General features: G+C 35.9%; 1 protein-coding gene across 1 annotated transcript in view; it reads right to left on the bottom strand.

Annotated features, from left to right (window-relative positions):
• The window catches only part of MSH3 (mutS homolog 3), a 184,375-nt gene that overhangs the window by 154,210 nt on the left and 2,367 nt on the right, over positions 1 to 27,798 (bottom strand). Inside the window, exons 3-8 of the mRNA XM_069492006.1 lie at positions 21,652 to 21,872; positions 17,644 to 17,859; positions 15,934 to 16,050; positions 15,406 to 15,523; positions 13,651 to 13,796; positions 9,623 to 9,789 (exon numbers count right to left, since the gene is read on the bottom strand). Coding sequence (XP_069348107.1) covers positions 9,623 to 9,789; positions 13,651 to 13,796; positions 15,406 to 15,523; positions 15,934 to 16,050; positions 17,644 to 17,859; positions 21,652 to 21,872 — 985 coding nt within the window. The remainder of the gene's footprint in view (positions 1 to 9,622; positions 9,790 to 13,650; positions 13,797 to 15,405; positions 15,524 to 15,933; positions 16,051 to 17,643; positions 17,860 to 21,651; positions 21,873 to 27,798) is intronic.

The following is a 27,798-nucleotide window of genomic DNA, read 5'->3' as shown; positions in this document are numbered from 1 at the left end:
TTGGAAAGAGGATTAGAAGGATTATGCACATACAGATAAAACTGAAAAAAAAAAAAAAAACATTTCATGAAATACCCTCATTATATATGGTGATGGTGATAACTTCCATTTTTTTCAATACTAGTTGCAATAATACCAAACTGATTCCAGGACCTTCAGTTTGAAAAATATTGTCTTACATCAACTTGATTACCAACTTTTAAAATGAATATTGCTACATGCTTCAGTTCCTGCATTTCTGTTTATGTTTAAGACCACATTAGCAATAAGGAATGCTTTAACTGTTACAGCTTAATGAGAAAAAACAGGGGCAGTCTTAAAATTAAAGTGTTGCATTGGTACCAAACGGAGAGCGAATCACTTAAGTCAGACTGTGGTTCAAAGAGAGAAAAAGAGTGGAGAAGAGCTGAGTCTTTACACAGCACATTCCAGCACAGGAACGCTCAACTGAAAAGAACCTGATCCCACTCTGGTGGAGTCTATGCATGTGTGTGGGCAGGGAGTAGATGAGAAATCTCTGCACCTTCCTCTGAATTTTGCTGTGAACCTAAAACTGCTCTAAAAATTAAAGTTCATTAAAAAAAAGAAAAAAAGAGGAACCTGGTCCTCAACTGGGGGTACATTCCTCTTGAACGTTTATTTTCAGCAGCAGAACATGACCCTTTATACCAAACAATTGTTCATTTATATTTTACTCTTTTTATATGTTTGTTTTACTTTAATATCAAAGTTTGTTTTGACTTTGTTCCTGGAAAAAAGGTATCAAACCTAAGACACTAAGTTGTAGGTTTATAAATATTTAAGTCACATAATAATAAAAATAATTTACGTCAAATTGGATGGGGTAGTTAGCAAAAATTGTTTTTTTGTAAAAAAAGATTTTTTTTTTCACTTTTACAATAAACAAATTATTACACTTCTGTAACTTTTTAAATATAATTTAACAAATTTAAAGAAGAAAATTCCAACACAAAATAAATAAAAGGAGTTGGCCGGGCACGGTGGCTCATGCCTGTAATCCTAGCACTCTGGGAGGCCGAGGTGGGCAGATTGTTTGAGCTCAGGAGTTCGAGACCAGCCTGAGCAAGAGCGAGACCCTGTCTCTACTAAAAACAGAAAGAAATAATATGGACAGCTAAAAATATATATAGAAAAATTAGCCGGGCATGGTGGCACATGCCTGTAGTCCCAGCTACTCGGGAGGCTGAGGTAGGAGGATCGCTTGAGCCCAGGAGTTTGAGGTTGCTATGAGCTAGGCTGAAGCCACGGCACTCTAGCCTGTCCGGCAACAGAGTGAGACTCTGTCTCAAAAAAAAAAAAAAAAAAAAAAAAAACACAAAGGAGTTGGTTGGCCAAATTTGAGAAACATCAAGATAAAGTATAAATCCCTCCCACTAGTGCCCAGAATCCTCACTAAAACAGCTCCAGTCTTCCTCTCTGGCCTTAAACACACAGTCATTCAGCAAATATATACTGAACAGCTCTTAAGTGCTAGATTCTGTCCCAGGCTACTCTTTACCCATATATAACTACACTCCAGTTAACTCAATGTCACAATTCCCTTATCCCATCCTGTGATCACACTTCCCCGAAGGCCCTCACTCTACCCAGACCCACCTTCCCACACACCTTAGGGCCTCTGTTACTCACACCTGTATTCTACCTGGTGTATGGTACAGCATTCCACATTTACTTGGCTCTCAATACCTAAGAATCATATTGAAATGTCTTCATATAAGCCCACGGAATTGAGCTTATTAAGCTTTGACAGAATAAATTGGAACACTGCAATCATACAATTGGTACCATCAAGAACTGGCCACTTAATAACATTTCCTATATATGAAACACTTCCTCGTAATCAAGTTAATGAGTAAAATATGTTTTTCTCTTCTCATCCTTCAAAAAAATTTGGTATTTTTAAACTAATGATTCAAATAATGACAGAAGAAGTTGGACTTTAGCCATAACACGGCTATCTAGTTTGTATAACAATTCCTTTCATGATTATTACATATAATCTCATAGTAATAATTTCATTTTGACACCAAAACTCTACTAAATATTTTCCATTGAGAAATTGAAAATCAAAGTACAATAGCAAAAGTAGTGAGCAATCTCTACTACATAAATTAAGAGGAACACAAAATTAAAATGCTACAATGGTAATTCCAAGTATTTGTCACCACAAAGGACATTCAGGTGGTATAAATCTCCAGTATAAAGAATCATTTTGGGAATGGTTTTGGTTAAACCTCGTATGATATAAAGCCCTGTGTGGACAAAAAGATGTAATAACGTATTTCTCTTTCTAACACTGAAAGTAGACATAGCAGAGGTTATTCTTATTCCCTAACATTAGGATTTCAATGTTTTCCTTAAATTCTCAGTGTACATATCTATCTTTGAGTAAAGGCTGATGTGCACAAGCATTTATTTCAAAGTTCAGATTGCTAAAGTCACTGTAGTACTGCAGGACATTCTTCCACAAATCTTTTATAAATGATATCAATGGATTAATGCTAGTTTTTAACTATATACTTCTCTGAATGTCACGCAGTTTCTGTAAATTATATCAGAGCCAATATGGTAAAAAAAAAAAAAAAAAAATTCACTCACACCACTGATTATATGACGTGCAACAGATAAATTATAACCCCATAACCCTACCTTGTCCTGGTTCTCCACCTCGCTCTTTAACCTCTCCCGTTCTGTTCCTTTTCATTCTTCCTCCTATTCCCAACTACTGGCATTTTCCAAAGTCGGTGATTTGGTTCTTTTCTCTGTATGCTTTTCTCTGTATGTTTATTTGTCCCATCTAGGCAGTAGACTGACCTCTTCTCTTCTATCATGCCATTCCTTTGCCCAGAAATCTTACATACCTCTTTGCTGCATTTCATGGTCCTCAACCCTTTCCTCCCCCAGTTCTCATCCTGAAAGTTTCCTCTAATCAGAAAAATCTCCCTTCTGTCTTCACACTTCTCTAGTATTTCCAGCCTGTGTGCCCCAGCACTCATATCATTTCCATAAACATACAGTATAACCTTCCCTCCTCCCTACTCACCAATCTAACACACTGACTGCCACACTAGAAAAAAAAAAATTTTCCTTGGAGGTCATGGTGTTTTATTACGAAAATAGAATAAAAACTTCAAAAACAAGACAATCCTTTCTAATTTACTGAAAAATTTATTGTTTTCTGTGCCTGAGTTATATGCAACTTGAAAAATAGTTCTCGCAGCTCCCAAGGTGAAGAGATGTGTGAGTTACATATGCTTCACAAGGCCCTGGCTCAAAATTAGCGTGAGTTAAATACAACTCACATGGCAGTTAATGTGTTAAAGCCTTCCATCCTGCAAATGTCCCATCCAAGCCCACCTCCTCCACAAAGCCTCCCTTGACTATGCCAGAACCCAGGAAGCTCTCATTTAACACAAAATTGAGTATCATCTGCAGTGTTCACCTGTCTCACCTCAAAAATCAGTTTCTTTGAGAATTAGTAAATATTAATAATATCTGTGTATTGCTTTCTATAGCTTTCCTCTCAATCAGTTCTATAAACATATAACATTTCTAAGCTAAATCAATCTTTACTGCAGTTAAATACAGTGCTCAAAATCACTGCTTTCCATTTGTTTCTCTCTATATGTTCTTACGATGAACAAAGGGAATAAGATAGTAAGACTGGTTCCCTAAGGCCCAGACTAAAATCTTACAAACACATTTTACATAAATAAAAGTAACTAATCTAAAAAATTGATAGTTTATCATTATTTATAAATAATTTTAGCTTACTGCTACCGTTGACTAATATATGTTCTAAATTACAATACGATACAAAGTAAATAAGTCTATAATTTGAAATATAAAAATAAATGTGAAGATTTTCATAGACTTTCAATTGTAATTCACAGAATATAAATCCTTTGGAGACCTCTTGTGGATAAAGTTAAGAATACCAAAAAAAAACCTAATATTTTAAGATAGATATTCTATAATTGCAAGCCATTCTTTTGCCTTTTCTCACGCAGCTTTAACATTTATGCCTTCAATATTAATAAAATATCAACTAGTAACTGACAAAAACTGCTGTTTTTACCTTCAGATTTACTGCAGAAGAAAAAAATGGGGTTCGAAGTCTGAGATATGAGAAACTTTGTGTGTTTAAAACAGACAAAAAGATATCACCAAAAACAAAACAAATTTTCGTGCTTTAAAATTTATAGCTGTTTACCGGTAGTAAATACAAAACAGAATTTTGGAAAGCTATGTTTTCAAACCTAATTAAAAGCATTCTGTATTCCCCTTGCTAAGTTTGCTTTTTTTTTTCTTTTTCTTTTTTTTTAATATGTCTGGGAGTTGTATCTCAGGTTGATAAAGGCTAAACTTTATCGATGTTAACATGGAACCACCAGCATTTAGGGGAAAAGTTAAGGTAGGACCTCACCTCACACACGAAAATAGAATGAAGAAAAAGTAAATTAAAAACTGAATGCTAAAAATAAAGTTAAAAAAGAAAATAAATCAACTAAAAATACATATATGACAATATAGATGAAGTGCTTTCAGAATGGAGAGAAATCCTTTTAAGCATAAAAATAATGGAATGCTACCAGAAGTATGGAGGACTTCACTGGCCCCGACGGTCTACTAAAAATACATAGAAATAGTGAATTAAAATGTAACCAAAAAACGTTTTTTAAAGAGAGTCTAAAAATTAAAAACTTCAAAAGAGGAAATCCCCAAGGGCTAAAAACAATATGAGAAACATAGCTGTAGATGGAAAATTACACCCTAAAGGGCCATGCACAGAGAGACAATAAGGTCCAACATACTTCTGATAGAAGCTCCAAAAGAGAATAGGGGAGAAGCAACATTAAAAGAGAGAATGGCTGATAGGAACAATAAGAAAGATAATAACTTTCACTTACAGAGAGCTTTCTATGTTAGACACTGTTTCAATCACTTATTTAATCCTCACAACAATCCTATGACATAAGCACTCTTAATACCCCTATTTTAAGAAAAGGACACTGAAGGAAAACATAGAATAATTTACTCAAAGTCACCAAGGGGAAGAGCCAGTTTTCCAACCTAAGCCCTATGTCACAGGAGTTCACACTGTTTGACCCTTTGACTTTTAAATCTCCACTACTACAATTCTGCCCATAGATATAAATTAGCTGTAGACATTCCACAAAAATGCAGATTTAACTTTTGACTTTGCTTAGTCCAATATGCAAGTAAAATAAAAATGAACAAAGAATACAAAAAGAAAATTTACAAAGGATGAAAAATTACGTGGTAGTAAACACAGGAAAAATTGTATACTCACAATGCTAACCAGAGAAACACATATTACAACAAGACAAAAGCAGTCATTAAATTTGTTATGACCCACATACGATACCCAAACTGTCTTTGTTATGGCAAATTCAGGCCTTTGAATCTCATGTGATGAATGAATATTTAGGACTATCACCAGGCAATACTTCTTGCTAGACAGAAATTCAGTTTTGACAATGTCTGTCACTGTGGAATGTTTTGATATTTTATTGAATTTTGCCTTGATTGGTTTATAAAAATAAGTGGAAAACAGAAAAATGAATGTGTTGATACAACTGATCGACTTTAGTGTCAATCAATCCAACTTTATTGAATACACACTCAGTTATAAAGAAAAATTAAAATCAAAGACATGAAATATTGAAAATACAGTTTTAGAAGCCTATCTTTAAAATTTTTTTTTTTTTAGAGATTTCATTAATCTTTTTAGCTAGGAACAAAACCTGTTGTACGTTTTCTGTTTGACTTTTAATTATTCAAGTTTGAGCACATGTTCAGAAAAGGATTAAGATCAAAATAAAGAGACTTGATGCAGAATTTTTTATCTCTGCAACTGGCAGAGATTATTTAAATGATCACTCCCAATGTAGGCAAGGGTTCAAAGAACCCTCCTGTACCATACTGCTGGAAGTATAAATTGGTATTACCAATTCTAGCAAGCAGTCAAGAGCTTTATAAATGTGTATACCCTATGACCCAGTAATTTCACCTTCAGGAATTTATCTTAAGGAAATAATCAGAAATATACACAAATATTTCTATGTATTGATATTCATTATAGCAATATTTGTAATACAGGGAAAAAAAAATACAATATAACAAAAGGGGAATGAGTAAATTATGATCTATTTATATGACTAAATGTTGTGCATTTTGTTTTCAAAAGTGCCTACTTAAATATTAGTAGATGAAATGATGTTCACTAGGATTTGTTTCAAAATAGATAAGCCAGGAAGGGAAAGGAAGGAAGAAACAGAGAAGCGAAATTGGCTCTGAGTTGAGAAATGCTGAAGGTGGTAGATAAAGGATGGATTCATTGGAGTTTACTATACTATCCTGTATAATTTTGTATTAATATATATGTTTGAAATTTTCCATAATAAAGTGAAAAAATACAGAGGGAATTTTTAAATAAAAAAACACAATATAAAAGTGATTTTGTAACATGAACCTAATCTCACAAATAAAAAAAAAAAAGGGATACACATACATGGAAATAAAACACCAAAATGTTGAATAGTCATTAACTCTGGGTTTGACTTATTATGTTTATCTTTCTTTGCATAACTCCCAATTTCTTCTAAATGAACACCTATTAGTTTTATAATAAGAAAAACAAATTATGACAGATACTTTGAAACAAATTAAATTCAAATGAAAACGAATACTCAACACTAAGGACAAAGAAACACATGGAACTTCATTTAATAAATCAGTTTCATTTTCTAACTGATTTGTCAACCTACTAAATTAAAATCCTCCTGGGCCTTCCCTGACTAGTCTGAAGTCCAAATTCCTCAGTATATACAATCCTCCTCACTCAAGCCCCAGCAGGCCTTTCCCGTCTCTTTCCCACCATACTCCTCCAGGTGGCAGTATAGAATCTTCCCAATGAGGCACCCTCATGTTTGGCATTTAATATCACCATACCATGCGAGTCCAGTGACCTACGTACATATTTGCCTCTCCCATTGGATTGGAAACTCTGCCAGACACATATCATAGACACATCTTCTTCCTCAGTATCAACAGTGCCTAGCACCCAGCCTCATAAGTAAGTGGTGTGACCTTAGGTCTAATAAACAAAGCCACCAGACACAGCCATCCATGAGTTGAAACTTGCAGCACAGACAAAGCATTTTCAAAATTCCATAAGCTTTGTAAGAAATGAGTTCTAATTTATCTCCAGAAACTGAAGATTAATTGCCAAATAATACATATCATAAACCTCTTAATTACTAAATAATATCATTAAATAATATCAGGAACCTCCTTTAAAAGATCAACTTCTAAATTCCTACATTAAGGTAACATTACGTGTAATTTTGTTTTTCTTTTTAAAAATTTCCAGTACTTGCATTTCTCTGATGATTAGGGATGTTGAGCATTTTTTCATATGTTTGTTAGCCATTCTTGTATCTTCTTTCGAGAAGTTTCTATTCATGTCATTTGCCCACTTTTTGATAGGGTTGCTTGATTTTTTCTTGCTGATTTTCCTGAGTTCTAAATAGATTCTTGTTATCAGTCCTTTATCTGATGTGTAGTATGCAAAAATTTTTTCCCATTCTGTAGGTGGTCTGTTTATTCTCGTGACTGTTTCTTTGGCTGTGCAGAAGCTTTTTAATTTAATCATGTCCCATTCATTTATTTTTGTTGCTGCTGTGATGGCCTTAGGGGTCTTCTTCATAAATTCTTTGCCTAGGCCAATGTCTGTAAGAGTCTTTCCTACATTTTTCTTCTAGAATTCTGATTGTATCACGCCTAAGGTTTAAGTCTGTTATCCACCGTGATTTGATTTTTGTGAGAGGTGAAAGCTGTGGGTCCTGTTTCAGTCTTCTACAAGTGGCTAACCAATTCTCCCAGCACCATTTATTGAATAGGGATTCTTGTCCCCAGAGTATATTCTTTCCCGCTTTGTCAAAAATTAGGTGACTATATGAGGATGGTTCTATATTTGGATTTTCTGTTGTGTTCCACTGGTCTGTGTCCCTGAACTTGTGCCAATACCAGGCTGTTTTAAGAACCACGGCCTTGTAGTATAGTTTGAGGTCTGGCAAATTAATACCTCCCATTTTGTTTTTGTTGCTTAAAACTGCTTTTGCTATACGGGGTCTTCTTTGATTCCATACAAAGTGTATAATTATTTTCTCTACGTCTGTAAAGAATGATGTTGGTAATTTAATAGGGATTGCATTGAATCTGTAGATCACTTTGGGTAGTATAGACATTTTAACAATGTTGATTCTTCCGATCCACGAGCATGGTATATTTTTCCATCTATTTGCAAGTTCTGCTATTTCTTTTCTCAGTGTTTCATAGTTTTCCTTATAGAGGTCCTTTACCTCTTTAGTTAGGTATATACCTAGATATTTTATTTTCTTTGTTGCCATTTTGAAGGGTATTGAGTCTTTAATTTGGTTTTCCGATTGACTGTTATTGGCATATATAAATGCCTCTGATTTGTGTATATTAATTTTGTAGCCTGAGACTTTGCTATATTCGTTATGAGAATGGCCTTTATCAAAAAAACCCAAAACAACACATGTTGGCGTGGGTGGGGAGAGACAGGAACACTAATACACTGCTGGTGGGACTGCAAACTAGGGCAACCCCTGTGGAAAGCATTATGGAGGTATCTTAAACAGATTCAAGTAGACCTGCCATTTGACCCAGCAATCCCATTACTGGGCATATACCCAAAGGAAAAAAGGTCATTCTGTAACAAAGACACATGTACCCGAATGTTTATAGCAGCACAATTCACAATCGCAAAGATGTGGAAACAACCCAAATGCCCATCAATACATGACTGGATTAGTAAGCTGTGGTATATGTATACCATGGAATATTACTCAGCTATAAGGAATAATGAAGATACGACATCTCTATGGTTCTCCTGGAGAGAGTTGGAACCCATTATATTAAGTGAAGTATCCCAAGAATGGAAAAACAAGCATCACATGTACTCACCAGAAAATTGGTTTCCCTGAACATCACCTAAATACACATCTAGGAACGACACCAATCGGATATCAGACTGAGGTGGGGGGTGGGGGAGGGGATGGGGGTATGCCTACACAATGAGTGCATTGCACACCGTTTGGGGAATGGTAACACTTGAAGGTGCTGACTCGGGAAGGGGGGGTGGGGTGGGAGGGACATATACCTACATGATGGGTGCAACGCTCACTACCTGGGGAACGGACACGCATGGAGCTCTGACTTGGGGGGAAAGGCAGTACATGGGCAACGTATATAACCTGCAATTCTGTATCCCCCATAACAATAAGATGAAATAAAAAAAAAAAAAAAGAAAGATAACATTTCATTTCATTCAAATTAAAGCCTCTTTTAATGTCCCTTGCTAATCTGACTCCCTTCCCACCCCTAGAGGCAGTTAAAAAAAAAAAAAAAAAAAAAAAAAAACTCCAGTACTACAGTGGAAATATAATTTTTATAAATAAAAACTATTTTTAACAACTTTAATAAGTATTAGTTTGGGGATTAAATCTAAGTTTCAGAATCAGTATTTTTTTGTAGCAATTCACCAGCTTACCTAACAGCTGTGGCTCTGTGGATGAGCCTTTCTGTTTGCTCCGACAAGGCTGATGGAAGGAGCAGCTCCACTGGCTGCAGGCATGATATCCTAGTCTCCAGCTCTGAACGGGAAGCAGAATCCTGGAAACTATCAAACACAACCTCACCTGTGGCGGGCTGCACTCCCTGAAAACAAATAAAAATGGAATGTCACAGAAAATATACATTTTTCCAGTTACATCAACGACAGGCATAAACTTGGAAAAGGTAAAGATAATATACTCTCTAGTATGTAATCCATTTCTAAAATGTTTGGAAACCTATCTGCTTTTCAAGACTCTTACATAACGGGGAAGATTCCTAGATAATTAAACTATGCTAAACGGGATTTTCAAGAGACATCCTGAGTACAAGTCCTAGATCTAATATACCTAATGGTGTGACTACAGCAAGTCACCAAACCCTACTGGGCCTCAGTTTCTTCCTCCGTAAATGGGAATAAACCAGCCTACTTCCCTCATAGGGTTACAGGAAGGACCAAATTATCAAACATGCGAATTCTTTTGTGCACTACAGAGTACCATACAAATAGCAGTTATCACCACTAAAAGTAACAAGTGATATGGTCCTAGTAAACTGACCACCAGAATAATAGTAAATTACCACTTCATTATATAAAATACATAACAAGTATAATTTTTACAAAAAAGAATAAATATAACAAGCTTTTGAACAAACCCCTAGTCTATCCAGTGAAATAACCATGCCAACTTAAAGCCACCCCCTAAAACCCCAATCCTATAAATAGCAAAGATAAACTGGAAAAGATCACGGTTTGGAAGAGGTGATGTGAAGTTACTCAGCTGAGGTCCCAGAGTGATAATGTGCTGGAACCAAAGTTCAAACCCAGGTAATCTGACTTCCCAGGCCATACTTTATCCACTACTGAAGCTGATGAAATGCATGGGGCTAGTTACAGACCGCATTACCTAAAAGGAGGAAAAATTACTAATCCCTGTATTCGTATGTCACTGATGAGAAGCCAACTGACACAGACACTTCTGAAAACAGTTAGGTATTATCTAAGAAAGTGGAAAATATACATACCCTATAACTCCGCAATTCTTCCCCCAGGTATACACGCTTAAGAAACTAGGGCACATGTATACTAGAAGATATCTACCAATATGTTTAAAGCAATATTCTCCGTACAACCAAAAACTAGAAAGAACCCACATGTGCATCTATAGAGGAATAAATAAACTATAAATGACAAAATGAAATAGGACACAGCAATGAGTGACCTATAACACATGTAAAGAAATTTCACATACAAAATGGTAAACAAAAGGAGCAAGACCCAAAAGAACACACACATATATTTACATTTGTATATAAAGTTTAAGGTGATAAAGTTAGAACTAAAAGCCAGGAAATTATTCTCTTAAAAGTCTGGGTTATAGTCACCTCTGGAGGGAAGAGACACACAGAGAACTTTTTTTTTCCTTCTCATTTTTTGTTTTTTCCTTTTTTCTTTTCTTTTTTCTTTCTTTCTTTCTTTTTTTTTTTTTTTTGAGACAGAGTCTCACTCTGTTGCCCAGGCTAGAGTTGAGTGCCGTGGCGTTAGTCTAGCTCACAGCAACCTCAAACTCTTGGGCTCGAGTGATCCTCTTGCCTCAGCCTCACAAGTAGCTGGGTCTACAAGCCAATACCACCATGCCCCGCTAATTTTTTCTATTTTTAGTAGAGACAGGGTCTCGCTCTTGCTCAGGCTGGTCTCAAACTCCTAACCTCAATCAATCCTCCTACCTTAGCCTCCCAGAGTGCTAGGATTATAGGCGTGAGCCACTGCTCCTGGCCCAAAGACCTTATAGGTTGGAGGTAGCATTAGAGTTCCTGACCTGTGTGAGTGCCTCATGTTACCCTGCAAATTTCTATTTTATGCATTTTGCCATTTGAATATTTTGTAATTATTTAAAATCCCTCATTTGTAGCTCAAGGAACTAACTTAATTCTAGCCCAGGGGCCTTCTCTACTTCCCAGACAGTTGGACTAATAGCACAGCAGGATACATACATAAACTTAAGTCCCAATCTACAAACCAAGCATTTACAAAAGCCATGTATAGTTTTTCAAGTAACAACTTTATCAGCAAGACAAATTCCCTTTTCCTTTATTTAATCAGAGAAGTGGTCCATATTATAATACCTGTAACATCTATTACTCTGTGTGATATGTGACATCGAGAAACCCAAAAAGTCAGTCCATATAAAACTGTATTGCCCAGATTGGAGGCACAGAGCCTGATCACAGTAGTACTACAACAGCAAAGCCTTTGGTTTCAGATGACCAGTACCCAAAAGATGACTCCCCAATAGTGACCGGGGAACATATAACACTCATCATGTTCAGGGAAAAACCAGGGAGAACAGTGCTGCGGGTAAAGGAAGATGAGATATCTTTCAGCCACATTGGGCTTAAGGAGCAAGAGCAAATTCTAAGTGTCTTTGTTCAATAAAAATTTGGATGCAGGAGCCTGGAGCTCAGGAGAGGTGCAGCCTGGACCCAGAGCTCAGGATGTCATCACCCAAAAGCAGTTGTTAAGTTCAAGGACAGGCCCTAAAAAAAACTCTTGGGGGAAAACAAACCCTTTTCATCTTTTCAAGTCCTAGGTCACACACATGGTTAACTTTGGAGGTAGGCCAGAGAGTATTCCTAAACACACTATGTAGAAATTACATACCACTAACTCTGTTCTTTAGACTGAGTTTCAGGTAAATATAAAATAGTACATTACATATGTTAAAGCTTAAAAGCAAATAACCTTCCTATCTGTAGACAGGTTCAACTGCCTGTAGCTAGATAAAGAGTGCTTCTCAGACAGGCATGGTGGCCCGTGCCTGTAATCCTAGCACTCTGGGAGGCCAAGGCAGGAAGACTGCTTGAGCTCAGGAGTTAAAGATCAGCCTGAGCAAGAGTGAGACTCCATCTCTACTGAAAATAGAGAAATCAGCCAGTGGCATGCACCTGTAGTCCCAACTACTCAGGAGGCTGAGGTAGGAGGATCACTTGAGCCCAGGAGTTTGAGGTTGCAGTGAGCTACAATGACACCACTGCACTGTAGCCCAGGCTCTGTCTCAAAAAAAAAAGTGTTTCTCAAAGATAAAAAAATCACTTAGAGCCATCCAACACCAATTAATGCTAATTCCCTGAAAGAAGGGCTTATTAGTTAAATATCAAGTTAACACAGAGTTATACAGTCAGAAAAAGGTATTAAAAAGCACACTAGAGACATTTGGATTGTAATTTTTGTTAATATTGTCACTGACTGTAGAAATTAGAAAAAGCAAAGAGAATCAATTATTACTAGGATAGAGTTCTACTTATGCTGAACTTCCAACAGTATAAGGGAGTCTATAATCATTCTAAAGGGCCCTAAAAAGTCTAAAATTTTGAGCTCAGTCCAGGTAAGTCTATAAATAGGCAAATTTACTCATAAATTGCCAAAAGACAAGATCAATAAAACTGTGATTCACAAATCATATGCATCTGGTAAACTGATTGTGAATATTCCTAATATTAATTTACCTGGCATTTTGTATTAGCCAATTATCATTTCCCCTTAACCTGTCCTCCAAACCTAGATATAATAGATATAATAATATTATAATCATTCTTGTTTAATTTCAAACCCCTAGAGGAAATTTATAAAATACTTTGCTCCCCATGCAAGTGTTGGCTTAGTGTCTTATTCTACTATTTGTATATTGCCTACATGCATGCCTGTCACTGTGTCTATCTTTAACCCTAAAATCCTAGAGCACATGGACCAAAATTATCTGCTAGCTTTCCATAGCATAGAGTACCAAGCAGCCACATGAGAAAATTGTAACTAGTGATTTAACATATATTATGAGGAAAATGTTTTTCTAGTACAATTACTTGAAGGCACACTTCATCAGATGTCGTCATTATAAGCCATACATTACTCACCTTTAGAGATACCACAAACATCTGTCATTCATTCTTCACCTACAAAGTACTTACCACAATGCCAATAAAAATATTCCCTTTTTTTTTGTCCTTAACATTTTCCGTATTTTCACAGATACACAGAAGGTAGTTGGTAGAAGTATCAGTCATTAACTCATCGACATTTATAGCATCATCCAGCTTCATTAGGGGATTCACATGTAATAATAATTAAGGAAAAATATATGCTAAATTCCCATTAACTATTTTCTCCTTTAAAATAATGGTTCATTTTACCCAGTACTTTTGCCCTTTACAAGAATATTCATTCTTCTGATTTATTCTGATCACACCTGCATTCCTGATATTCCCTAAGATATAAGGATCATGCAGACAGGTAACTATTATCTTCTCACTTTCACACGGCCTAGAAGAGTACATCAGATCCTACAAAAGCTCAAATATTAACGCACTTCTTTATTCAGATGGTGCTGAGACTTTAACAATCCCATAACGTTTAATTCCACAAGCCAAAGCATAAACACACTAAAATGCTATAAATTATTTTTCTCGAAGTGCCTAAAGCTCCCAGAAATAGCAACAGAATTTTTAAAGATCTAAGAGAAGAAAATAGAAACATAAATACATACATGTATGTATGTGCGTATGTCTGTGTATGTGTGTATGAAATGAGTCCATTAATTAAATTCTCAGTGATCAAAGCTGATTTCTGATGGAGTCAGTCTGGGTACCTCCAATTTGGGTATCAGGAGATAAGAGCTATAATAGCAACAAAGGAGAAGCCAGGAGGGGTACTGTTTTAGAAAATGGGCTTCAAATAAGACTCAAGCTTACGCAAAAGAAAAACTAAAATTACCAGGTTCTTTCAGTCTGATTAGCTTAAAACAACACAGTGCCATTAATGGTTTGGAGTCCATTCTGAGTGACACCCGTTCCCTATTTATGGTATTAATGGAACAAAACCCTTACAATTTGGGTAGAAGCTAAACAGGTTGTAAATAAGCAGATCTGTAATAAGCCATAACAGAAATAATACTGTCACACAGTAGCATTTAAGATTTTCTTATCCCTACATTGTTTTACTTTAAGAGACCTGATGCCATCGCATAATAAACATTTTAAAAGATATTATTATCTCATTTTATATATAATTATTTGGCTTTTAAAATGGATGAAATTTTATAACTATGCTTTTGGAATTATTTTGCTTCAAGTAACACTGACTTTATGAACAACTATAAATCTGGGGGCAATAACTGTACACACTGAAGATTCTTGCAAAGAGAGAAAGCTTGACCTACAATCCATTTTCAAAACTAATAAAATTTTTATGAAGTTAACAATTAATGAAGATAGACTACTCTTATATTTTACAAGCATTTCATTATACCTTAATTTTGACTTTGGCGGTTTTTTCACATTTTGAAATTAATAAGTTATTTTTTAGGTCTTATGTTGAGAAGACCCTGAGAAGCCTATAGGCCCTGAGCATCTTACTACTGCCCACAAATGGTCTAGGGAAAATGTAATTTTAAATCAGTAGCTAACCTGACATCGTCTTTTATAGGGTCACTTTTTTCTTGCTCTTAAAGAATGAAGAATTGTCCTTTCACTATGACACTTGAAAAACGCTTGTTTCCAGCCATTATCAATCCTTCTGTCTTCAATAGTGCACCTAATCAAGGGTTCAAGTAACCATACTGCCTCATCTCATCAAAAAGGTACCCAAAGAACAATTAAAAAAAAAACCTGCCACCTTAAAACAAAACCCTGTACCATTTAAGAAAAAATCCTATTCAAAAAGGATATCTTCTCCAATGAGTGTGGATTTCGTATAAAGAGCAGTCAATTTCCGAGAAAAGAGTGAACTTTTATTGTCTCCAATGGCCTTTAATGCTGCAGTTTCAGTTTGCTTCACAACTCCCACCTTCAACAAAAGAAAGAAATACTGAATAGCAAATGATAAAAAAGTATTTTTAAAAAATCATTTCAAAATGTTTAAAGGTTAATTCTGAAACACTTAAAATATTAATAAATAAATTACTCCACAATGTCCAGATGTAGGGTTTAAGTAATAAGCATAAGGAACCGACAAATGTGGATAAATCACTAAGAAACACTCTACCACAGAGTTAAAACACATTTAACCCTAAATATCTAACAATACATTAAAAACTCATAAAAATATAATGCTAATAATTATGAAACACTTTCATTTATCTAAAATGCCAAATTCTAAAACCAATTAAAGCCTACCTACCACCTTACAAAACATGTTTTCACTCTCTAGAAGAGAATCCCAATTTCCTTTTCCCATAAATTAAAGCCAGAGCTGACCTTGTATCCTTTTGCCACAAGGCGGCGTACGTGAACAAACAGTCTGTGAGCAGGTATACTTGCTGTCATGAAGTTGTGATCTAAATGGCAATAAATATTGAGCTCCCGGGCTGCAATCTAAAAGTTAAAAGAAACTATCAATAAAAACTTCTATTTTAAGATTTTTTATGTGGGATTTATTCACTTTGGTAAAAATGTATCAAGGTATACGCTTAGGGTTTGTACACTTACCTAGACATGTAGTATATCAATAAGAAGTTTAAAAGACATTCCCTGTATAGAAGCCTATGGTTCTATTTTTGGCAGTTCCAACAGCCTAACTTCGGGGCCAACATGTGTATCTATAAACAACTCAGAAAAATATAATAGGTCTTCTTCTATGTCCTTACAACTACGAAAAACATAAAGAACTGAACTGTCCCTACACAAAGACTATTCAATACAGAGAACATGAGACTCTAACGGACTAAGAATTTGCTACATGACACATGCAAATAAATGACTGACAATGAGAAGACACCACAGAGCATACATAAAGGATGAACCCACTACAAGAAGCGAACCCCCAGGTCTGGTTAAGTAATTAATGATGCATGACTGATGGAAATACAGAACCAATCAGCACCACCCAATTCCCTGTTTTTCATCTGGAAAGCACATGGCTTAGATATTGCCCACTAGAGCCATGGAACTCACAGGCCCCTACTCCATCCCATCTCTGAGCTATATATTAGTCTATCACTGAAGGACAGGAAAATATCAGCCTTTACTGCGGTCAGACCTGAATTTACCATTTATCCTAGACAGTTTCTTTTTCCCCTTCACTTATGGGATGCCAACTATGTTATTTGTTCCTGTCTTCTGGAAACATATAATTTCAGAACACAGCATAATGCAACCAACTCAGAGAACACTACTTTCCTACCACAAGAGGATTTAGGAAACTTGAAGAAATAAATTTGGCCAAGTCTTCACCTCCCACCCATGAAGCAACAGATGTATTACCTCATCACTCTCTGATGCTGACAATCCAACTAAGCCTAAAACTATGGAATCATCAGAATTGTCCATGACTTCCAAGAAAGATGTCATCAGCAACACTTTCCCAAAGTTTGCCCATTAAATGTTCAAATTCACTTTTTACCTTTACTGAGGTCTACATTAACTATCTCAAAATTAAATACAATCTCAATTTAGACTAAGATAGCAGGATGACTGACTGATACACAAAGAGATCTGTAAAACTTCAAATACAGGTAGCTGGCAGAGTTAATGTGTTCCCCCACTGAGACTTAACTTTGTTCCTGGCTGTGAAAATTCATAAATTTTAAGGGTAAGCAGAGGAAATTCCATACATCTCAAAATTTTTTTCCTGTTTCAGTCTTCATTAGAAAACATACTTATGTGATTATGGTTTATTCACTAACTGATTGATCCAATAAACTTTTGATGGATAAAAAGTACTGCTCTAGCACCATGGAAAATAAACACTAACATTCCAATAGGGACCCATCACTTCTCCCCCACCAAGTCTGGCTTGCACCAAGTTTCTTGTGTTATTTTTAGTTTTTACTTTAAATGACAGCATTTTTAAATGGTGGTTGATCAAATTAGCTTTTATATAAGGTTACAAAATGAAATAAAAATACTGAAAAATATCTAAGGCTAGACAAGAAAAACATGAAATAGTGTTTGGAAAAAACAACTTACCTCTGCATCTTCCCCAAAGAATCTGTATTTATATCCACATTCCACACACAAAATTGCATCTTTATGCTGCTGCTTCATTTCTATGTATTGTAATTCTAATGGTGTATAGATGCTTTTGGACCGCTTGTTAGACGGTTTAGAATCAGAAGTTTTCTGTAAATTTTCATGACTGCTACATGATGATCCAAATTGACTGACATCAGAAAGTGTCTTATCCTGGCAACCAAAAGATTTATACAGTTTAAAAAGTATTAACCATAAGTTCCCAGAGAGAGAAAATGCAAATTTGGCAAAAAGCTAACACTTGGTGAATCTAGATGAAGTTTATAGAAGCACACTGTAGTATTCAGGCAAGTTATCTGTAGGTGAGAAATTTTTTGAAACTGAAAGGTTAAAAAAATTATGAGCCAACAAAACTATCATATAACTAAGCAAATTTTGAAATTGTAACATTTTGGTGTTTTATATACTTCTTTTTAAATTTGATTTCACTAAATCTATTATCAACATTTCTTTTTTTATTATTTATTCTCAGGTGTGTAACGCACAAAAGGCCAGTGGACACGAATGTGACTCGCTCTCAGGAGTAGGCGGTTACAGAGTAAAGTCACTTGACTCGAGCAAGCATGCCAACAGATAATGTATTATATTTCCAAGCATACTCTAAAAAATAGTATATTCTAAAATCTTTATTCTAAGAAAGAACCATGATTGTTTTGGAAAAGAAATATGAGAAAGAGCTTTTGGAAAACATAGCACAAGGCTACATTTTCAATATTAGTATTGCTACTCTCCTTACCTTCCTGTGATAAGAATCATAATTAACTCCAATTTACAGTTCAGGGAAAATTCCTTGCTTATTAGACTCAATTTTGAAAAAGGTGAGACAAATTGATAGGATAAATCCAAGTTCTAATTAATTGTCACTCTGTCACTGCTAACAACTAAAAATTTACCCAGCTACCTCTAGAATCAAAAATACAGACTAAAAGACAAGTGACAAGCAAGAAGAAAGGAGAAAGAAAGTGAACTGGCCCAGGAAGGGGAGACCCAGTCCAAAAGAAAACCCAGAAATATGTACTTTGCAGTGGCCAAATGTTTACAAAATTCAGCTTACCTGGGACAGCAGGTAAAGACATTAGCTTTTCAAAAGACTTAATTTATTTGAATAGTGTAGCCCTGCAAACCTCTAAAAATCAGCAAAAAGAAGATGGTAAGGAATGGAGAGGTGCAGCAAGAGAAATGTAGGTCATTATAACAGATCTCAGAGACATTTGCTTTTAATTTTTATGGATTTTCTATATTGTTTCCATGACTTTTGTGTAAAATCTAGGAATGCTACTGAGGGTTAGGGGCAAGACATGAGAACCCCAGGAGTGGGACAGGACTTTGCTAAAGAGCAACCTGTGGACATGTCAGTTCACTGAGCAAAAGCTGCTCAAAATTGAGGGGGACATTTCACGGATCAGGGATGTCTGTAACTGGACCCTGCCTTGAAGTCTGAGGGCCACAGCCTGGAGGTCTGCAAACAGATGGGCTTGTAATCCAAAGACGAAGAGAATGATCAAAGGATGTCAGTCCAGCAGATAAGAGCAGTTTTCTATTCTAAGCCTGAGGCAATGTTCCTATCTCTCTCCTGAGTTCATGTCCCAGTAAATGAGGATTAGATAAATCCCATTTGGATTATACGCATTACTGCTGACTCACGATTTTATCTTTAGCTTGTGTATACTTAGGTAGTTGATTGTTACTTTGGCGGACCTCGAAACTTAAAACTCATGATATGTACATGTAAATCGGTGACTGACAATAATTGTTTGCTGAAAGAATAAATGCTGATGCAGGACTCTACTCATGGCCTCCTGGCTCACGGGAATCTTGGAGGAGCCCTGATTTCCCCATCACTTTAATCTATACTTTGTCTCTGTCTCCTTTATCTCCAATCTCTTGCGATGTTCCTCTGTGGGACCTGATTTGTTGGGAGAGTCACGAACTCCCAGCAGAATACAATATATTGTAAAAGTTAATCAATACTTATAAAAATGTAATTCCTAGAAAAAAGTTATTCTTATTTCATACCTTATTCATTTAGAAAATGAGACAGGCTTTCAGAAAAAAAGTTCTATTCTATTGGATACTAACAATTAAGTCAATCTGAATACTTGAATATTGAACAACTTTTTAAAAACCAATTGGATGGAAGTACTTCTCAGATATATTACATTCTCTTTTATACTTCCAGAAACAGCATGCTGCACTCAATTTAACCTTACCTTGACAATTCAGAGGGAGTATAATAAATTTCAAAACCTACCCAGAGTTATCGTGCCGCTGGCCCTCCCCTCATGGTCCTAACAAAACCACTTCTCTAATTCCTTCAGTAACTTTTTTACCATTCATCTGTGTCCTTCCATGCCATCAAACAGCTTATCACTTGTAATAATGCCACTGCTTCTAGGTGTCCCTTCTATTTGGTTACTTCTAATTTCCTCTGATGCAGAAATGCCAAGTTGGTCATTTTATGTATAAAGCAATAGTAAACATGCCCTTCTGAGGCCCTGGAGAAAATGCTTCAGTCAAACTGAGCTTCAATAGATAGACTTTATGACTTTATGACCACTACATTGAGGTGAATTGCTTCTCTAAGTATTAAAAGAGATTAAGAACAAAAACACCCTTTTTTTCCTGATGATAAAATCAACCAATTAGCCTGCCTGAGGAAGGAATTCATAGATTTGGACTTTGTGGGAAGAAGGAATGTGAACTTTTGAAAATTACAGGCAAAATTTTATTGGCCCAAGCATTTTTCTGAGGAAAGAAGCCACAGCATTTTTTAGAATTTCAATGACTCAAAAATATATATATACACATACACACACACACACATATATAGAACCATTTCTGTAATTCAATCGTTGCCAACCATGATGATATATTAAAATAAAATGAGAACTTTTAAAAAATATCCAAGCTCGATTCTCAGTGAAGATAAATTAAATAAGATTCTGAAGGAAGGTTCTTAATATCAGTTTTTGGTTTTTTTTTAAGTTCTCCAAATGATTCTAATTTTTCAAAGCTAAGGTTGAGAACCAACCAATGTTCTGAATTATAGATTTCAGTGATGGAGCAAAAGTTAAATTCCCTGATTTTGCAATGATGAAAACCATTAAAAGCAACACAAGAAACAATGGAAGAAGTACAAAGCCCATATCCATTTGGCTTACCTCTGAATTTACTTATCTGACAAGCCTCCAACTGAAAACCTCAAAACAGCTGTAGAAGTTGCCCTTTCCATACTAATCATGGAAACTACAAGGAAAACTATAAGAAACTGTTCTTGCATTAATTACCAATAAAGAATTCCCCTAAGTGGGCCGGGCGCGGTGGCTCACGCCTGTAATCCTAGCACTCTGGGAGGCCGAGGTGGGTGGATCGCTCAAGGTCAGGAGTTCGAGACCAGCCTGAGCAAGAGCAAGACCCCATCTCTACTAAAAATAGAAAGAAATTATCTGGCCAACTAAAATATATATAGAAAAAATTAGCCGGGCATGGTGGCGCATTCCTGTAGTCCCAGCTACTCGGGAGGCTGAGGCAGTAGGATTGCTTAAGCCCAGGAGTTTGAGGTTGCTGTGAGCTAGGCTGACGCCACGGCACGCAATCTAGCCAGGGCAACAAAGCCACACTCTGTCTCAAAAAAAAAAAAAAAAAAAAAGAATTCCCCTAAGTCAATGGCTCCTAATCTAGGCAGGATAGTGGAATTACCTGGAAGGCTTTTGTTTTGTTTTGTCTTAATACAAACCAATTCATCCCTCCCTAAAATACAGTAAATCAGAATCTCCAGGGATTTTAAAAAACAAAGCTAAACTAAAAGACAAAAATCTCCCTCAGCTAATTTGGATAATCAGCAAAGTCTGGGAACCATTACCTTGAGTGACCCCACAGAATACCAATACTTCAGAACCTGCTATTCTGGGTAATTGGATATTCATCTGTATGGCAGTTACATACCTTTTGATTAATTTGAGACTTGGAACCTTCAGAAGAAGCTGCATTCTTTGCACGTAGATGAGTGATATCATCAAAATCAGTGCATTTTGGCAGAACTGCAAATCTCTCCTGAAGAGGTTCTGCCTGGACTCTATTTTGAGGAAGGGCAGAATCGCAGCAGAATTCTTTCAATTTTTCCAGAGACTTTAAAACACTCCTGGTCCTCAGACATTTCCTTGGCTCTTAGGTAACAAATCAGAAGAAAATATAACAATAGTATTTTGGTCTCATTATGCCAATTCATAACCAGCACAGAATTTTTTAAAGAGGTAGATTCCCACTAAAGCAATGAACCTAACAATAATGTGATTTAAAAAAAAAAAGAACATTGGGGTCAGGATGAAGGTGGCATAGTGAAAAACAGATCTAATTTCACTTGTTCCTGAAACCCCATTATTACAGTAGGGTTTTGCTGCTTTTTTTTTTTTTTTAAGATATAAGCCCATAAAGGAAAGAGAGACTAGGAGGGGTGACAACTGCAAATGAAATATCTAAAGCTAGAAGAGGCCAGGCATGGTGGCTCACACCTATAATCCTAGCACTCTGGGAGGCTGAGGTGGGAGGATCACTTGAGGTCAGGAGTTTGAGACCAGCCTAAGCAAGAGCGAGACCCCATCTCTACTAAAAATAGAAAAAAATTAGCCCAGTGTGGTGCCAAGTGACTGTAGCTACTTGGGGGGCTGAAGCAGAAGGATCACTTGAGCCAAGAACTTGAGGCTGCTGTGAGCTAGGCTAATGCCATGGCACTCTCTCCAGGGCAACAGAGTGAGACTCTGTCTTGAAAAAAAATAAATAAAAATAAAAATAAAGCTAGAAGGAAAAACAGATGAGCAATAACCAATTCAAGACACCTGAAAGCTAAATCCCAAGTAAGTAATTAAGAAAACCAAGAACCATTCTTATTTTCAACACAAAATGCTCAAAACACTCAGGAATTAGGGCACCAGTAGCTCTGGAAATAGAGCAAAGGGAGGTCCTAAAAGAAAGAGGTTAGTTCAAAGCAATCTCATCTCTAGACCTCTACCACACTCCAAGCTCAAAGGCAACTGTCCTTCCCCCACATAAACAGCAGACTGGAGATTTCTTCTCTGGGAAGGCAAAACAGGCAGAGTTGGCGGAGTACTGTACCTAAGCCAGGAGGACAACGGGAACATAGGCGTACTGTATACGGAGACCTCCAGCCTCTCTAGAACCCAGGCAGCCAGAGCACTTCCCTCCAGACAGAAATTGGGAAGACTCTTGACCAGCTCAAGGGGAAAGACCTAAAGATACTGACATTAGGGATTCACCAAAACCAAATCACCCTGCTCAGATAAAGCTGCTTTCTCGCCTCCATCACTTTGCCCATGCTATGCTTTCCACATGTCAAAACTGTACTCTTCTTCAATATCCATCTCAAAGCTGCCTTTTCCATGAAACCCTCTGCTAATCCTCCCAGCATAAAAATTAGCTTTCCTTTCTCTGCGTTCCTAAAACAAGATCACATCTCTCTGTATCACTTATCACAGTCTGCCAATTAGTAGTTATTTATAAGCAAGCAATCCATAAAAGAAGGGAAATTATCATTTTCTGGGTCCCTACCATGCACTAGAGTACATTATTTCACCCTTAGAACAATACTATTAGGTAGCTAGTACTAAATATAAGGTAATTGGGACTGCATCCATTTACCATCTCTTACCTTCCCTATTAAAGCAAAAACACTCTGAGAGAAGAGTTGTGTTTTATTCATTTCTAAAAGTTTACAATTTTCCATACTTACATTTAAACCTCTTTTCAGATGTATACTTAATCATGTCTCCTGTGACTGACTCTCTTAGCTTGAAAAACATAAATTTGAATCTTTTCTCAAATGTGTATGTTCACCTTGTTTACTATTACTCTTCTCTTTTCAAAATGTATACTTCAATCACTCCTTAAAAGTATACTACAAGTAGGTATATTATACAAGGACTTCCTTCCTGTGGATACAAAATAAGTTCCCCAGGATGGTGGTAGAGTAAAAATCTGGGGTTGTACTTATGAAAAAGAGTATTGTGAACATTGATCATACAAAGTGGTTCATTCTTGTAATAGCCAACTAAAACATAGTCAAGAGAGCCCAGGGTCAGGTAGGGGATGTGGAAGCACTCTGAACACATAACATTGCTCGAAAAATCTAGTTCTCTGCCAGCCTGGCTGCTGAAACTGTTCATTGTAACCTGAAAACAGTTTTATCTAATTGCTGCTAAGACTCTGAAGACTAGTTTTACCCACTGCAGTCACTCACCAATCAGAGCTTGCCAGCTCCCAAAACTTTACTTGTGCCAATGACCTTTCTTTCAAAACAATACATAACATTTCTCTTTTTTATGAAACCTACCACTTTCTTCTCTTTGTTCTTCAGATACACCCAAGACCACCTGGTCTATGTGTATTCCCCAAATTGCAATTCTTGCTTCCCAAATAAAATGTTTTAAACTTAGAGATTCATCTCTATATTTTACCTAACTTCAACACTATCTAAAACTGAAGTAATCAGAGACTCTTGTGGTTGGTAGAGGCTACTGGTTGAGTAATAAATAATCAAACTTCATCATTTCCTAAAACATTTACATTTTATGATTTCATTCTGAGAAATGTATCATTAGGCGATTTCGTCACTGTGCAAACAGCACAGAGTGTACTTACACAAACCCTGATAGTGTAGCCTACTATACACCTAAGCTATATGAGCTATATAGTATACCCTATTGCTCCTAGGCTACAAACCTGTATAGCATGTTACTATATTGAATGTTGTAGGCAACTGTAACACAACAGTAAGTATTAATATGTGTGCATCTGAACATATATAAACAGAGGAAAGATATAGTAAAAATACATATAATATTATGAGACCAGTGTCATATATGTGATCCATCATTGACTGAAGCATCACTTCTGGCACACAATTATATTCATCTTCTTCATGTTATGAATGTCTATCATGTCTATATGGTGGAAATACTCTGTAATTTTTGGTGTGCTACTGCTACTATGCATCCCTTCCCAACTCTAGAAAGGTCAAGCCTTAAGAATAGGGCTAAACTGGCCCTAGAATAAAGGCTACTACAGACCTTCTCTACTGAAGTTTAAAAACAATCCTTAAAAAGATCAAACTGATCCACAGGAATGTAACTGCTTGCCAGAACAGAGTCCAGCACTTTTTAAAGAAACACAAAATCCAGCAGGAGACAACACAGAATTCAACGTATCTATGATCCAACCAATTAATTACTAGATATGCAAAAAGTAGGAAAAATCAGTCAAGGGATGCAGGCCCAGAAACGACAGAGATAATAGAATTAGCATATATGGACAAGAAAACACATTTTTAAATATGCTTCATATAATCAATAATGTAAAGAAAAACATGAGCAAAAAGAGGATCAAAAGGAAGATTTTTTTTTTCTGTTAACAGCTTTAAAGAGATATAATTCATATAGAAAACTGAAAAAATGGAACTTCTAGAAATGAAATATATAATATCTAAAATGAACATTTTACTGAATGAGAGTTACAGCAGAATAGACACTATAGGAGAAAAGATCACTGAACTTGAAAATATATAAGTAGAACCTATCCAAAATGAAGCACAAAGAAAAATAAGACTGGAAAACAAATGAAAAGAGCTTCAGTGATTTGAGGGATAATACCAAGTAGTCTAACATCCCTGTAATAAACTCTCAGAAGGAGATGAGAGAGGATACAGAAAAAATATTTGAGAAAATAATGGCCAAAAAAGTTTTCCAAATTTGATAAGAACTATAAACCTACAGACCCAAGAAGCTTTAAATGAGCTCCAAACCGGACAAAAATAAATAAATAAAAATTTAAAAATAAAAACTAGACTAAGGTCCATCAAAATCAAAAGTGTGACAATCAATGATTAAGAGAAAATCTTAAGAGCAGCCAAAGAAAAAAGGCATATTAGGCAAGTCAACCCTCTATAATTAAAATAAAACAAAAAAAAAAATCTTGCTGTCACATATGCTAAAGGCTAAGAATCTTTGAAGGAATACTGTGACTCCCTTTCTTCTAAATATATGACTTTTCCAATATATACTTTACCTTGTTTATTATAATATCTCTTATATAAAATACTAAAAAAAAATTTTTGAATCTCTTTTCCAATCTGTATTTCACATTATTCCCTTTATTTTCAAAATACATATTTAAATCACTTTTGAAATGTATGTAAGTTTGCTAGAGAGTATAAAAAGTTTCCTTCCCTTGTGGATCCCAGATATAAAAAAATAACTTGTAAATTCAAGAGTTAAGAACTGAGGTGAATCTATACAATATTATCCAGGAATTAAAAGGAATGAATGTATTTTAGAGTTGTCAAAATGATAAAGGCAGAAGGTAAAATGGTAGGTGCCAGGGGTTCGGGGCAGGGAGTAATATGGAGTTACTGTTTGATGGGGCAGAGTTTCAAAATTACAAGATTAAATGATTTCTGGAGATGGATGGTGGCGATGGTTGCACAACAATATAAGTGTACTAAATACCACTGAACTGTACACTTAAAAACAGTTAAGATGGTAAATTTTATGGGTATTTTACCACAATAAGAAAATGAATTTTTTTTAAAGGGGGAATTGAGTACTAATACATGCTACAACACAGATAAACCTTGAAAACATGCTAAGTAACAGAAACCGATAAAAAAGGCCACATGGTGTATGACTCCATTTATAAAAAGCATCCAGAATAGGCAAATCCATAGATAGAAGGTAGACTAGTAGTTGCCAGGGGATGGGGAGTGCTGGGGGAAATGGGGGGTGGCTGCTAATGAGTACAGGGTTTCTTTTTTGGGCTGATGAAAATGTTCTAAAGTTGATTTTGATGATGGTTGTACAACTCTGGGAATATACTAAAAGCCATTGAATTGTACATGCTAAATGGGTGAACTGTCTGGTATGAGAACTATATCTTAATAATTGCTATTTTTTTAAAAAACTGAGGTGTAGTAGTCATCTAGCTTCCAACTAGTGGGTGCTCCTCTCCCTTCTTCCTGAGTGCCACCTGTAATCTGATTTGAAAACATTTCAAGTCTGTTCTCTTATTTCAACAACTTTCAATTTGCACTGTCCTGTGCGGCCTTGGTTAAGTTACTTAACTGTGGTAACTCTTAATTCTCTTCATGTATCACTCACCTCTTCCTCTATACAAGGAGGACAACAAGGGTTCTTGGGAAGAATAAATGAACTACAAAAAGTTCTAGAACAGTGACAGGGTTTTCAAAATAGTGGGTGCTCATTCACTGCTTGTAGACCTCAAGAACAGGTCTGTGCAGAGCAATGAAGCAAATAAAAGTAGAAAGACCCAGAGATGCAACATTAGCACATGGCAAGTTCTGTAACGTCATACTTCCTTCCACGCCCCCTTCAGAAAGGAAGAGGAGTGAGGTATTGTCAGACTTATTTTTCTTCTTAGCCATACATCTCCATTCCTGCAGTTACTTCATACTAAGGCTGTCATGTTGATCCTAAAGCCAAATTTCACCTTTATGAAAGGATAGATACCTTACATATATCTCCAGTGGACAGACAGAAACCTGCCAAAAACTTAAGTCCTTCACCAAATACCCTCTAAATGAGGAGTACAAAATAAAACCTTGGTGAATTCATGAAAATAAAGGTCATCCCCAAAAAAACAAAGACAGGAGAGGCCCACTAAATTGGGACTTTTTTTTTCTTTGTCTCATTCTCTTTATCTAATTTCCTAGGGATAATGAAGAAAGAGAGATTTCCTATCTTCCTTTATCACAAATTCTCCAAGGCCAAAAACTAGAGAAAAGTCCGCTCAACCATCTATACTCAACACACCTCTAAAAGTCCAGAAACTCAAGAATGCTGTTTTTATTCAGTGCCTTTTAGCATACAGAAAGAGCAGCTCCACGCCAAAAAAAAAAAAAGAGAGAGAGAGAGAGTAGATCTACATGTCCTGATACATTAAAAATTGTCCAAAATGTCTTAAGCAAAAATAGTTGCAAATTACTATATATAGTATAATACAACCTGTAAAATATAATTATTTTAATATTAAACTAATTTGTGGGTCTATGAGTGTCCACATATATAT

Source organism: Eulemur rufifrons, chromosome 17 (genome assembly GCF_041146395.1).
Source record: "Eulemur rufifrons isolate Redbay chromosome 17, OSU_ERuf_1, whole genome shotgun sequence".
NCBI lineage: Eukaryota > Metazoa > Chordata > Mammalia > Primates > Lemuridae > Eulemur > Eulemur rufifrons.
Note: the sequence above shows the minus strand (reverse complement) of the source record. Positions and strands in the feature narration are given on the sequence as shown.